This window comes from Colius striatus, chromosome 1 (assembly GCF_028858725.1).
Source record: "Colius striatus isolate bColStr4 chromosome 1, bColStr4.1.hap1, whole genome shotgun sequence".
Classification (NCBI taxonomy): Eukaryota; Metazoa; Chordata; class Aves; order Coliiformes; family Coliidae; genus Colius; species Colius striatus.
In genome coordinates, this window is record NC_084759.1 from 153,236,863 (window position 1) to 153,250,633 (window position 13,771).

General features: G+C 52.2%; 1 protein-coding gene across 1 annotated transcript; it reads left to right on the forward strand.

Moving 5' to 3' along the window:
* Window positions 1-4,859: 4,859 nt before the first annotated feature.
* Window positions 4,860-13,487, forward strand: TAB1 (TGF-beta activated kinase 1 (MAP3K7) binding protein 1). The gene is made up of 11 exons (XM_062012702.1): window positions 4,860-4,928; window positions 5,779-5,915; window positions 6,112-6,265; window positions 6,874-6,960; window positions 7,510-7,648; window positions 8,125-8,238; window positions 10,428-10,539; window positions 10,644-10,788; window positions 11,152-11,374; window positions 11,644-11,800; window positions 12,814-13,487. The coding sequence occupies exons 1-11, from the start codon at window positions 4,896-4,898 to the stop codon at window positions 13,019-13,021; spliced, it is 1,509 nt and encodes a 502-aa protein (XP_061868686.1). The 5' UTR covers window positions 4,860-4,895; the 3' UTR covers window positions 13,022-13,487.
* The last annotated feature ends 284 nt before the right edge of the window (window positions 13,488-13,771 follow it).

Genomic DNA, 13,771 nt, shown 5'->3' on the forward strand with positions numbered 1-13,771 from the left:
ATCTCTAAGGGATGGGGACTCCTCCACCACTCGCTTGGTTTGCTACGAGAGCACAGCTGTTGTGCTCTTGTGTGGCCGGTTGGCAAGTTTAGTGACTTGAACGGAGGAAAGAGACCTAAAGAACTGCTCTTGTAGAGATACAGATTTCAGGGGAGCTGACGGTTGCTTGTTTTGCTCACCCTAAGTTTCAAAGCACAGACCTAATCAGTAGGGCAAGCGGAGGAAGAGCGTGACATGGCATATCAGAAGTGGAGGGGATACGGCTGTAGGAGGTGTGGATGGGGGACATACAGGAATAGAGGATACAAACCTACATGAAAAGAAACATCTGTGTTTCTGCACCTAGGGAAGCAGATCTGTTTGTTCCTTTGATGTGTCTTTGCCCCTGTTCATCTATGGGTTGCCGTCACTGGGGTGTCTAGCAGAGCACATGTTTTCAAAGACTGGGAGACAAGGTCTTGGGGCACCATTGACAGCGGGTGTGAGGAGCGATAGCTCACCCTTAAAAAGGATCTAATTTCAATGGGCTCTGCAAGAGAAATAAAATCCAAAGTTCCACTCAATCCTGATGCTTAGGGAAAGCTTCCTTCTCATCCCCTTGGAATGAGTCTGTCACCTGAGCACGACGCTTCCCAACCCTTGCACAGCTTAAGGACAGTCAGCAGAGGCACAGGCTCTGTCCAGTCCTCCAAACGTCTCCCCTCTTGGAAACACAACTGAGCACAAACACGCTGTAGCTCCACATCAGAGCAAAAAGTCTTGATAGACCCATCTGTTTTGTGATTGATCTTTGTTCGGACAAAGATCTCTCCTACAGTCCCGGCTTCAGGGGTGAAAGTGCTGTGGAGACATCATGCCCACAGAGAGGCAAATGCCTGTGTTGGTGACAGTAGAGTTAAAAACTGATGAGACAAGATGTTGCCAAGTGCAAGCGTTGAAGAAGAACAGATCTCCCAACATTTCTGGTTTGCCCATGTCTTCTAATTCTCTTTAATTTTGCTTTCTGGTATTTCAGGCTTGTATGAGTCATGCTTTGAAGCTTCTCCCTGCAGCCATGAGATCTAGAAACATAATTCTATTATAAAGTTGCTATTTTAAAGAAAAATTAAAAGTTCACATAATCCCAAAACCCGAGGAAATGAGACGTTAACTGTATTGAGAAATTCAATAAAATCATAAGTTTTGGCACAGCTGAAACGGCCCCATTTCCCTCCCCTCTAAAATCCATCTGGCCTAAAGCTCTGTGGAAGCCCCGTTTTACAGTGATGTTTGGCTCTCCGTTGAGGTAATCAGCAGTCCCTCAGTACCACCCCCTCCCCCTTTCCCCTGGCAATTGGCTGTCCAGCTCTCTGGAGGGTGCTGGGGGAAGGAAGTTGCTGTTTCCAGCTCTCCTTCCTTAATGCCTGTTCTCTCGAGTGCTCCATCTCTAATTCTTTGCCATTGCAGCCTGCTTGGAAATAGCAGCCTACTGGAAATAGAGGAGTGAGGAGCATTAGGGGATCTGTGCCTGTGGGAAGCAAAAGGCTGGAGTTGGTGGCAGTAGCTCTGGGTAGAGCTGCATGAGGGCTTGCCATGCCACCCCTTCCACCATCCCTGTAGCATCTGTAGCAGTTTGCTGTAGGAGCAGACCAAGTGCAGCAAGTTGGCTCTGTCTGAGACCTTTCTTCTTTCCCATATCACCTCCTGCAAGCCTTGCCAAAGATCATGACTTTCCAGCCCCAGCCTCCATCATCATCCAACCAAGCCAGAAAAAAAATTGAAGACCTCCCTAAACACTTTTCATCTAAAACTAGACGAGAAACTAAATGATGTGATGGTTTCTGCCAGCAATCCTGCATGTGCTTCCCATGGTGGCAGGTATTTCTGAGGGCCTACCAGAGCACGGTACTGGGGCTGCCCTGTCTCCTTGCTCCACGTGGCATGTTGTTCTACCATGTTATCCATGGTAACCATGTTCTACTCATCTGTTATCCAGCAACCCAACAGTCACCACACTTTGTCTTTTTCTACAGAGAAAACAAGAGTGAAAACAGGAAGGTGGTAGTACAGCTTGGCACTAGAAATATCGTGGGGATAATCCCCAGTAATGGAGGCAGAGAAGCAATGAGGAACAGCAGTTCTAAAAACAGAGAAGGTGGGGAGAATGTGGGAGAAATGTGGGAGTTTAACATGAGAGAGGGAGCTGTGGATCTGGTAGTCACTGAATCACATAATTCATATTGGTGCATGGAAGATGAGGTGCAGCGACCAATATCCTGCATTCTTGGGGAGATTTTGGCTGCCTGAGAACACAGCCTGGTATTAGTTTCTGAGAGGATTTACAGAAGGTAAGAAGCATAAATAAAACAAAGGATAAAACAAGCTGGATCAATACAGCCAACAAAAACTCTATTGGTGCAGTATTTCACCTTGCAAGTGCTGCATCAAGCTCTTGGTCTCTGTGAGCAGATCCTCATGAAGCAGCACACGGGCTTTGGTAACCCTTTCCTCTGGAGGGCAGTGAAAAGCCAGACAAATACACATTCAGCACTGCAAGCAGCCTCCTTCAGTAAAGCTTACTCTTCACTTTTTGCTGGCTGAGTAGTTAATTGCTTCATTCAAGGTTAGGGCAGAAGCTCGGTGTCAGAACCACAGGAATATCCAGACAGAATCTGGCACAGTATTTTCGCCAGGAAAAAAAATGGTTTGTACCAGGCCCCCTGCTTCAGCCCAAACAGGCAAGGAAAAAATAAACCCGAATGACAAAGACTAGTGGCGATGAGCTGAAGCCAGGCACTTAACCTGGGAGCAGGGCACATTTCTAACTGGTGATTTCAGTGTCGGTCCAAGCAAGGACAGGGGCTGTTGAGGTGCGTGACTGCAACCTTGAATGTCATCAAACAAGCATAAGCCTCTGCTGCAGTGCTGAAAAAGCAGCATTGTGTTTTAAAGCAACTTGCCTGTTGCTTTGTAATGACACGGACAATGCTGTTCTACACGTATTTCTGCAGCGCCAGGAATTCTTGATACTGGTAAGAAAACAGATCTCTTATCAGTATTAAATCTGTCCATCCTACTTTTGATTTTAATGCAGACTTGAGACCCATTCCTATCATTGTTTGTACACACTCACAGCTTTACCTGCAGGAATACTCCAAAATGACATCAGTGAGACTAAGGTCTATACAGAAAGCTAAATGAGGGGAAACTTGTTTGTAGGCACAGGTTCCACATTTAGCGTTTTCTTTCTATCTTTGGACAATATAAGCTTTAAAAAAAAAAAGGTAATTCTGCCTGCGTAGCTAAATCTGCTTGGGTGGCTGAGTATTTGTGAGCCCTGTGTGAAGGGGAAGGGTCTGTAACCGTTGTAGCTTGGAAGAAAGAAATGTGGCAAAAACAATAGACAAAGGATTTACAGGAAAGGGAGCTGGAACCCTCAGGCAGGACCCCCTGCAGAAAACCCCTTCATTCCATAGAATGAGGTTAATTAGCTGGCAATTACTTCGGAGTTAAATCTGAATCTAACATATTTGCCACAAAGATGTCATTAACAGAGTATCAAGCCACTGCTGGGAGTCAAGATTCCTTAGCACTCTCACCTTCACCACTATTGCACCTCTACATGTGACTGAAACTGCAGGTCCCTCATGTTGGAGCTCCTTTAGCCTCGATCCACATAAGGAAATGTGCTCTTCTCCAATCCTCCTGCTGCCACAGCCTATCTGTTGGCTGTCACTCACTTCAAGGTACACTGCCCACACATCTGGAGGGCTCTTCTGCCGACTTATGATGTTAAGTGGTGGGAATGATTCTCCTGTCTTCCCTCCTGCGCCAGCTGAGCTGACTCAGTGGAAACTGTCCCTCCTGAAAAAGCCCAGAAAGGTTCCTAAAGAAGAGCAAAATCAGCGATCTCTGGGTTTGTCTCTATCGTTCAGGTGGGCACACAAGCGATTTTACTGTTGAGACTACCAAGGACTGCTCCAGACTGTGGTGGGTATTGAAAACCACCTGTCAGCTATTCTAGACACCATCCCGACACCATCCCATTGCTGGCTTCAGGGCATGGTCTCACTACATCCTCGTTATGGCCTGCAAAAGAAGGTGGGTCTCCAGGCTGAGACGAATGGACGGGTCTTGCACTGCCGGTGCGAAAGTGCAGCTGAGACCTGGTACTTTGGGTTTATTGGGGCTGGGTCTTCCTTAGAGGCTGCACAGAGCACAATGCAGGGCTTGGAAAGACTTTTCAACACCAAGCTCCCTCCGGGCTCTCTGGTACTCACGGTGACCCCTTTCACAGGATCCTCCCAAACCAGTCCCTCTTCTCTCCCCCTCCTCACATGCTTGCAGGGGTGGCCAAAAGGTGCTTCCTTCTCACACAACCCAAGGCCTCAAGAGAAGACACGGAGACGTCTCCACTCCCGCCCAGACAAGAGGCCAGGGTAACAACAGGGGCATTTTAGAGTGTTTAACGCCCGTGGGATTTTCTCTGGCCACGCTGTCCCCTCCAGCCACGCGAGCATCGCCCTGAGCCACCACCGCAGGGCCACCACGGGTGTCCCCAGAGGGGCGCACGCTTCCCCAGGGGCACCATTTCGGGAGCCCCGGAGGCTTCTCATAACCTCCCTCAAGCCGCGATTTCAAACCACCGCGGCTCTACGCCCTGAACTCCCACAGCGGCGGCTCTACCCGCCCTGGCGGGGGTGCGCGGAGCGTGCGGGGCGCGGAGGCGGGGCCTGTGGGGCAGGGGCGGGCAGGGGCGGCGCTTGTGGGACGCGGGGCCGGGGCTGTGGGACGCGGGGCCGGAGCTTGCGGGGGCGGGGCGCGGGGCAGCGGGCGCTCTATCCGTCGGGCTCGGCTGCTCTGGAGGAGAAGGGCGGGCGGGGGCGTGAGGGGGAGGAGGTCGCTCCTGCTTCAAGATGGCGGCGCAGAGGAGGAGTCTGCTGCAGAGTGTGAGTGGCACCTTCCCCCCCCCTCCAGCTCCCCCCCGCACTCCGTGCACACGCACCCCCCCCCACGCCTAGGTGCGTGCGAGGGGGTACCTGGGCTGCCTCCTCCTCGGCCGCCCCCCGCGGCGCCGGGTGGGAAGGCGGAGGCCCGGCGAGGGGCGGGGAGGTGGGTTGCTGCCCCTGCGCCCCTGTGCCGCCGGAGGGCAGGGAGGTCCCGGCTGGCCGGAGCGGGGCTGCCGGTGCCCGCCGTGGGCCGGCAGTGCCGCTCCGCGGCGGCGTGGGGCGGGGAGCGGGGCGGCAGGTGGCTGCGGAGCCGCGCTGGGGTGCGGGGTGGGGGGCGCGCAGCTGGCGCCTGCGGGCCGGGTGCAGCGGGGCGGTGCTGGGGGTGTGCGCCGGGGACGCGGCGGCCCCACGGTGCCTCTCGAACGGCCGGCGGCTGCAGGGCCCCGCTCCCCGTGTCCCGGGGGAGCAGCGCTCCGGCGGGGAGCCGGAGCCTTCGCTCTGCCCCCGTGCCACGGAGGAGCGAGCGTCGGGTTCGCCAGGTGAAGAGCCAAGTTAGCGCTGTGTTGTGTCGAGGGTAACACTCGGGTGCAGATTTCGCTTCTGGTTTGTTGTTAGCAAGAGCTGGAGGTGCAGCCAGAGCTCAGCTTCAGAGGGAAAGGAAGTGGTAAGTGATCCGGTTCTGCAGCAGGGAATACAAAGTTGTTGTTCGCTGTGGTGCGTTATCCTTCGTTTGCAAAGGGAGAAGGGTTGAGGAGTGGGTGGAGATGGACTTGTAACCTATACTGGACCAAGATCCTCACTTCAGGTCGCTTGGGGTTTACACAGTTCCTTTCCCCTTTCTGTCTCCCAGGAACAGCAGCCAAGTTGGACAGATGACTTACCATCCTGCCATCTCTCGGGGGTGGGCTCGGCTCCAAACCGTTCCTACAGCGCAGATGGCAAAGGGACAGAGGGTCACCCCTTGGAAGATAACTGGTTAAAGTTCAGGTAAGTGGGCCACACCAGGGACGTAGACCCCTGCAGACACAAGGGCAGGTAAGAGTGATGTTTAGTTTGTCACGTGGGACTTGGAGGAGGAGGAAAGTGGGGCTGAGCACGCAGGAGGTGTCTGGAAGGAACTCGTTATGTATGTCTGTGTCTCACAGACATCTGTGAACCTCTTTGCCTCTACCTTCTTTGATAGGAGTGAGAACAACTGCTACCTCTATGGTGTCTTCAACGGCTACGATGGCAACCGAGTCACCAACTTTGTGGGTCAGAGGCTCTCTGCGGAACTGCTGCTGGGCCAGCTGCACGCAGATCACAGCGATGCTGACGTGCGCCGAGTTCTGCTGCAGGTAAAGAGGCTTTGGCTGGGAATGGCTCCTGTTTCTCACACTACCCACACCCTCTTTTTGGCACCAGGGGAGCAGCATCTGGTTTCTGTGGGAGCTGGAAACATCTGCCAACAGTTGCGATCGCACACGTCCTGAGCAGCTTTGTTTCACTCGCGCCTCATACCCATCTGTCCCCCTGGCTCTGTCAGCACAGTGCTGAGAGCTCTTCAGGCTGTAGCTTGTGGGAACAAGTCAGCCTGCAAAGGAGATGCCAGTGAGTGAAAGGGGCAAGCTGATGTGTGGGGAGATGGATTTGTGAGTGTGCTCTCTTGAGTGACAGGCAGGCTCTTACACTGAGCACACAAAATCAGATAGGGCTCTGACATTGCCGTGAACTTAACTTTTGTGGGTTTTTTTGTTTCCTGTTTTGAGCTGTTGCAGGTTGTTTTTACAAGCTGTTAACTAGTTGTGCTGAAATAATGGTGTTTCGATATGATGTAGTGATCCCTGACTGTATGTACAGCGATCATCCACTCTTACGAACCAGTCTCAGGGAGGTGGGGATAGGTAGCCTGAAAGGTTTGTAGGGATTGCATAAGAGCTTACTTTTTCTATATGACCCTTTTTAGGCTTTTGATGTAGTGGAAAGAAGTTTCCTGGAGTCCATTGATGATGCCTTGGCAGAGAAGGCCAGCCTGCAGTCTCAGCTACCAGAGGTAATGTAACCTTGAGAGCAGAGATTGCTGGAGGTCCTGCCTTCCAGGTTGCTGGATGAGGTTTAAGCATATTAGGCAGCCTGCTTCAAGGGAGGCTGTGATTGGGAACTATTTCTCTATGGCTCTCTTCTGGGAGCTTGTATGAAGTGAAGCAAGCGTCTTGGTCCATTTCCCAGAGTTCCCACTGTTCATCCTGGCACTGCTTAGGCCATTGCTGGTTACCTTAGTAAGGAACCAAATGTATCCTGGAGAGGAGATCAAGCTGCATGAGTGGCTCTTCCAGGACAAAGCTGTATGAAGCAGATGAGAGGCAAGGCCTCAGATTTGCATGGCATCTGTGCAGCCGTGGATTCCGTTCTTCGGGTGAACTGGTTTGTGGTCTCCAGAACCCGATCAGAGCCGTGTCATTTGTTGGGGTTGAACAAATCACTGGATGCCCAGTCTTGGCATGAGGCTGAGACATGCCAGGATTAATCTTCTCCCTACAAAACTTTGGTTCCAGCTGTGGTCTTTGTGTGTAAATTTTTCCCTCTTTGTTTTGGGTTCCAGGGCGTCCCTCACCACCAACTGCCTCCTCAGTACCAGAAGATTGTGGAAAGACTGAAGGTTGTAGAGCAGGAGATCTCCGGAGGAGCCATGGCTATTGTGGCTGTTGTTCTCAACAACAAGCTCTATATTGCCAATGTGGGTGAGTTGCTTTGTCTCGGCAGCTCGGTCTTGGTGTTTCCGAGGATGGCCGTGATTCTAGGAACTGGAAGACGTTGGGGTGAGGGGGAGATGGTTTCATTGGTCTGTGGCTAAAGAGCAACAAGCCTACTACTTAAAAAAGGGGCACTCAAAATCAGCCTGGCTCTTTATCTCTGCAGATGTTGGCTAGTGCAATGTATATGACCAAAGAACAGAGGGAAGACGGGTTGAGAGGCAGTGGTGCAGGTTCACAGAGAAATGGAGAGCTTTCTCCTGAGATGCTGGCTCTGGGCTGGGCAAAGAGCTGCCTGGCAGGCCTACTGTGCTGCCAGCAAGGCTACTTTTTGGAGGTCATTATGAGCCAGTACATGAGCCTTTTTCTTCTCTTCTGTCTTTATTTCCCTCTCTTATTCCTTTTTCCATTTGGGTATGCTCTCCCTCTTAATCTGGTGCCTCACCTGGCTGCTCCCACTGCAGGTACCAATCGGGCTCTGCTGTGCAAGTCCACGGTGGATGGGCTGCAGGTGACTCAGCTCAACGTGGACCATACGACAGAGAATGAGGATGAACTCTTCCGCTTCTCCCAGCTGGGTGAGTGTTGGGTTTCACGTTCTCAGATGAGAACATCATGTGCCTCCAGTTATCAGGGGCACCACGAATGACTCAAGCCACTGGAAACAATAAATGACCACAAGAAGCAGCTTACTCGGGTTTCAAATGACAAGTTCAGTGCCTTTTTGTTTTTTGCCACATATCCATTGTGAGGTTACAGAGTGAGTTCATCTCACTGAACCAGCAGAAAACTGCTTTTTTTTTTTTTTTTTGTCTTTTCCAAGTTTTGAGTGTTAGTTTCGTGTCCAGGTGCCAAACTGACGTGGATTTGCCCTCCAGCTGTGTGCTTGCTGGAGTTGATAGGAAGGCAGGAGTAGAAGCACACACAGCCAGAGGGTAGAAGCGGGGTGGACGCTGTATGAGTGTTCCTTTTGAAGGCAAACCACAGTTGTGTTGGGTTGAAGTTCTGTGTGATGCCTCACCCTTGGGACGGTGTGTTTCAATGCGCCTTTGTATGAGCTGCTGCAGAAACAGCAGCTACGCTTTGGGCTGAGCCGTGCCGAGTGCTGGCATTTACTGCTCTCACATCAGGAACTATTGAACTCTAATGCTGACATTTTGCTTTAGGCAATTTCCTTGTTCCTTTGCAGTCTTGGACGTGTTTTCTTTGTTGGTCTGGAACTAGCCCAGACCACTTGTGTGATTCCTAGGGCTGAATTCTTCTTGTTGAGATGCTTTATGTTCTGTTGTATCTTTGTTTAGGTAAATCTAACTTAACATTCTTCATTAGGTTCACCTGGTAGATACAGTCTTTTCTGGTGAGGCTGGCAATGTGGTAATTTTCTGCTGCTGGGTCTTGTGTTATTCCATTTCTCTTCCATTTCCTCTTTTACTCATACTGCTGCAGTAGGTACATGCTATGAAGTGGAAGACTGACTAAAAGAATCCAGGGAAAGAGACCCTTTGGCTTCCTTTCTACTGCCAAAAATGCAGAATTTAGCTGCAGTCTGTAGCAGAAGGGGGAATCTGCTAGAAATACCTTGACGTGGTACAGCAGGTCTCCTGCTGGCAGTCCCAGCACAAGAGATGGCCTGTGGAACAAGCCAGCGTGCACAGGCCACTTTGGGGGGCCCAGAAGAGGTGTTTGAGGGGTAGTGCAGTGAAGTGCAGTGACAGGAGGCTGTGGGCACAGCGTTTGTCATGGTGGTGCCTATGTTACACCCCTCCTGGGGGAAAGGGAGGGAGAGAGGTCCTTGGCTGTTGTAGCTCTTCACCCAGCACGTTACAGCTTGCTCGGTGCTCTGAGGAGAGTTGCTGTGACTTAGACACAACCACGGCGAGCCTCCCTGCGTGCCCGTGTCTGTCGATAGTGTGTATCCCCCTGCCAGGACCTGGCAAGTGAGCCCGGCCCCGCTGATGAGTCAGCGTTGGTCTGCGGCAGATGGCTGAGCTGTGGCTTGCTGCTGGGGTAGGTGTGCGGCCATCTGTGTGGGGAGGCTCGCCTTGACTCTGAGGGAGGGAGAGTTGCAGTTGGGCCCTTGCCTTCACCTTTTGCTGAGGACTATCGTCCCTAGATAAAAAACAAGTCAAATAGTAGCCGCTCCCAGATGGTCCCTGTTAGAACCTTCATCAAGGTGGGATTCCTTCCTAGCCCCTGACAGAGGTGTGTCCCCTTAAATTTGTCTATATGAATACTTGTTTGGTCGTTGCCCTTACTTTAGGAGCAGCCCACAGCGGTTTGAGCGTGTGGGTAAATCCAGTGCCTCTCATAGGTGTGCCTCCTCCTCTCTCTCAGTGAAACTGTCACGTGGAGTTTAGGAGCAGGGATCAGTAGTGGGCAGAAGAAAAGCAGAATCCTTTACATACGTGTTCCTCCTCCCTACCTTCTGCTCCCATTGCTGTCCAGAGCTGACAGGCACAGCTGTTCGCCTTCAGAGACTGACCGTGTGCCAGGGGCTGTGGACCAGAGTGGGGGCTTTGTCTCCATGCCAGTCCCCCTGTGTGTCGGGCTGTGTGCATCTCTCCCCTTCTCTCTCCTTCCCAAACACAGCAAACTCCTCCTCCTTTTCTCCCTTTTGGGCTCCTAACGATTCTTAAGGTGTCTCATCTCGTTCTTACAATCCTCTTTGGCTGTGGATATTTCTTTCCTCGTTCCTGACAGCGTAACCAGAGGACATCCTGCAAGTCCCCCCAAAGCCATTTAAACTTGTTTGTTTTCCAACTGGCAGGCTTGGATGCAGGGAAAATAAAACAAGTGGGAACTATCCGCGGGCAGGAGAGCACTCGGCGCATTGGAGATTACAAAGTCAAATACGGCTATACCGATATCGAACTGCTCAGGTCAGAAAAGCTTGGTGGTTTCCAGCCCTCCTTTTCTTGCCAACCTTCTCCATTCTCACCTGCTACACCACCGTTTCATGCTAAATAACGCTGTCTCTTTCCAGTGCTGCTAAATCTAAGCCCATCATAGCAGAGCCTGAAATCCACGGAGGGCACTCGCTGGATGGAGTCACTGGCTTCTTGGTGCTGATGTCTGAAGGGCTCTACAAGGCGCTGGAGGCAGCTCACGGGCCTGGGCAGGCCAACCAGGTGAGCCTGCTCACGTAGGAAGCGTTCCCTTGGCTATTGAGTCACTCCAGTGGTGTCAGCTGCTCTCAGACAGACTTTCCTCCTCGTCTGCCCTATGAGTGCTGGCTGGGTTGAGTGTCTGTGCCACCCCATTCCACTCTGTAATGATATGGGAGCTGCTTTGCTGAGCCAGTTCTTCTGGGCAGCCACCTGTCCCTTAGGAGTAGCCTGTTAAAGGGAAGGGGATGATTCAGAGTAGCAGGTGAGACCGCATCGCAGTCTGATGAGTTGCCGTAAAAACTCTCCGATCAGACGGCAGGAAAAGGCTTCCCCCAAAATCCCCTTCCTCTCCTTATTTCCTTTTCATTTCCCTTCTGTGCTCAGGAGATTGCAGCCATGATAGCCACAGAGTTTGCCAAGCAGACGTCGCTGGATGCTGTGGCACAAGCGGTTGTGGACCGGGTGAAGCGGATCCACTGCGACACCTTTGCCAGCGGTGGGGAACGGTCCAAGTTCTGCCCCCGGCATGAAGACATGACGCTGCTTGTGAGGAATTTTGGGTACCCCCTGGGGGAGATGAGCCAGCCCACGCTGACACCAACACAAGGTACGATGGGGGAAAAACGGGGGCTGGAAAGTCAGAGGTCTCTTGATTGATCCAGCACTGACTTGATATGGGGAGACGAGATACTTGGTGTAGAAGCAATTTTCTTACTCAAGGGATTATTGACTTTTGTGACAGTTTTGACAGTACAGTACCTAAGGCAGGCAGTTTAATGTGAATTCTTGGGTTCTTTTGCCTGCCTTTGCTGCTGTGCACCCACAGTCCCTCATGCCTCAACTGCATCTTGTAACTCCTGTTCTCTCCCTTCTCAGGCGGCCGTGTCTACCCAGTCTCTGTGCCGTACTCCAGCTCCCAAAGCACGAGCAAGACGAGTGTCACACTGTCCCTTGTCATGCCCTCCCAAGGACAGATGGTCAATGGTGCCCACAGCAGCTCAACTCTGGATGAAGCAACCCCCACCCTCACTAAGTAAAAGTCCTGCTCTCTTCCTACCTGCGCTTTTTCCTCCACGCCTCACGTAGTGTAAAGCGGTTGAAAAGCAGAGAGATACCTGTCAGCTACCTGCCAATCATTCCCTTATCTGGAGCGTGGCCCTCCTGAATGCAGTGCTGACAGCCAGCAGAACGTGTTAGCTGGGAAGAGATTGTGTGGGGGGTGGGAATGAGTGAAGAGCAGCTCTTGAAGGCAGAGCTGGGAACGTGCCTTGGGAGCAGCATCTGCCACTGCTTGTGGAGGGCACTCTGACAGCGAGCAGCCCTTCTCTCCAGAGCTGCTGTGCCACATGTTCTGGGGGCTGTGCCTGCTGAGAGCACTGCTGCCCTGCCTTTTAATAAGGAAGAGAGGCTGTGCAGGTCACCTGGAAGGCCGCTGGAGAGGCTGCACTGCACAAGTTGGCTCGCTGGCAGGCAGAGGCCAGGGTAGAACAAAATGATAAATCAAAATCCTGTTTGAACCCACTCTGCAGCATCACATTAACTCTGGTTTAAGTTCAGCCTTTGGCACAGCGTTGTGTGTGTGTACAGACCCTGCAAAGTGAAGAATATGTCTGGTTGTTGTCTTCTGATAGCTCCAGAAACAATGAGGCTGACGCACTGTATTTGCTTGGGCTGCAACGCAGGTCATAAAAAAATAGCTTTGCTTGCTGCCAGACTCTTCTCATCAAGCCCATGCTCTGGGTATGGGGGGGCCAGCAGTGCACACCTCCCCCTTTTATTTTCCCCTGCTTCCTCTCTGTTCCTCAGATGCCTCGTTGTGCTTCAGGCTTTCCAGTTATATGTGAGTCAGATATCTTCTGAGGTTCCATCAGTTCCAAGCAGTTCTCAACGCATCTAGTGCTCTGCTAGAGCAAGAGGCTTGCAGCTTTTTACCTGTTTGCTAAGGATAGCTTGGGCTGTGAAGAAGCTGCGGCATTTCTGGTGCTTTTCTTGTCGGATGAGGGTAGAAAATAAAGATCCTTGTCTTCTCTCTTCTTCTCTTTGTAGCCAAAGCCCAACTGTGACGCTTCAGTCGACAAATACCCACACGCAGAGCAGCAGCTCGAGTTCTGACGGGGGCCTCTTCCGCTCCCGCCCCAGCCACTCTCTGCAGCCGGACGAGGACGGGCGCGTGGAGCCCTACGTGGATTTTGCAGAGTTCTACCGCCTCTGGAACATGGACCATGGCGAGCAGGGAGCACTGACTGTGTCTTAACGTGGGAAACCGCCTTCTCCAGACATGCTGCGTGAGCAAAGACTTGAGGCAAGAGCGGGAGCCTTCCAGCGAGGGCTGTGCTCCCGTCCAGGATGTGCCCAATGCCGGGCCAGGGAGCACGTGCAGCTCGGGCTGTGTGTCGGGCACCTGCTCCTGACCAACCCCCTGCCCTGGGTGGGAAGCCCTGTGAATAGGGGAGAAAGGGGTCTGGAATGCAACCCTCGCTGCAGGTTTTTTTTCTGCAAGTAAAGATGCAGAGAGGGCTCCCTCTGGGCAATGCAAGAGTTAGGGGCCTGTACCACGGCTGTGTGTGTGTGTGTGCGCGCGTGTGTAGGTGTCTGCCTGTGTGTGTGTGCGCGCATGTGTGCTGTCAACGTTTCCACAACTCCATAATGCTGTGATTCCAGTGTTCAATTCCATAGAAGATACCTCTATTTTGCAGAATAAATAACTTATAGCTACACTCACTGGCACCTGCGTGGCTTGCTCTCTTCCTTACGGTGTCAGGTGTGGGTGGGACATAAGTTTCCTCCTCGTGAAACCCTCTATTCCTCCTGAACAGGGGCTTGCACCCTGTAGCAGATGAGCTTCTGTTGTAAAAGTGGCCTGAACGCTTGCAGGCAACTTAAGTGAGCATGGGACAAAGACCTTATGCGTTGTTGCTGAGTTTTGGCACTGAACTATGGCTTGGAGTTAAGCCAGAACTTTGGATTCTTGGGTGGGTTGGGGGTTTTTTTGGGAGAGGGGAGG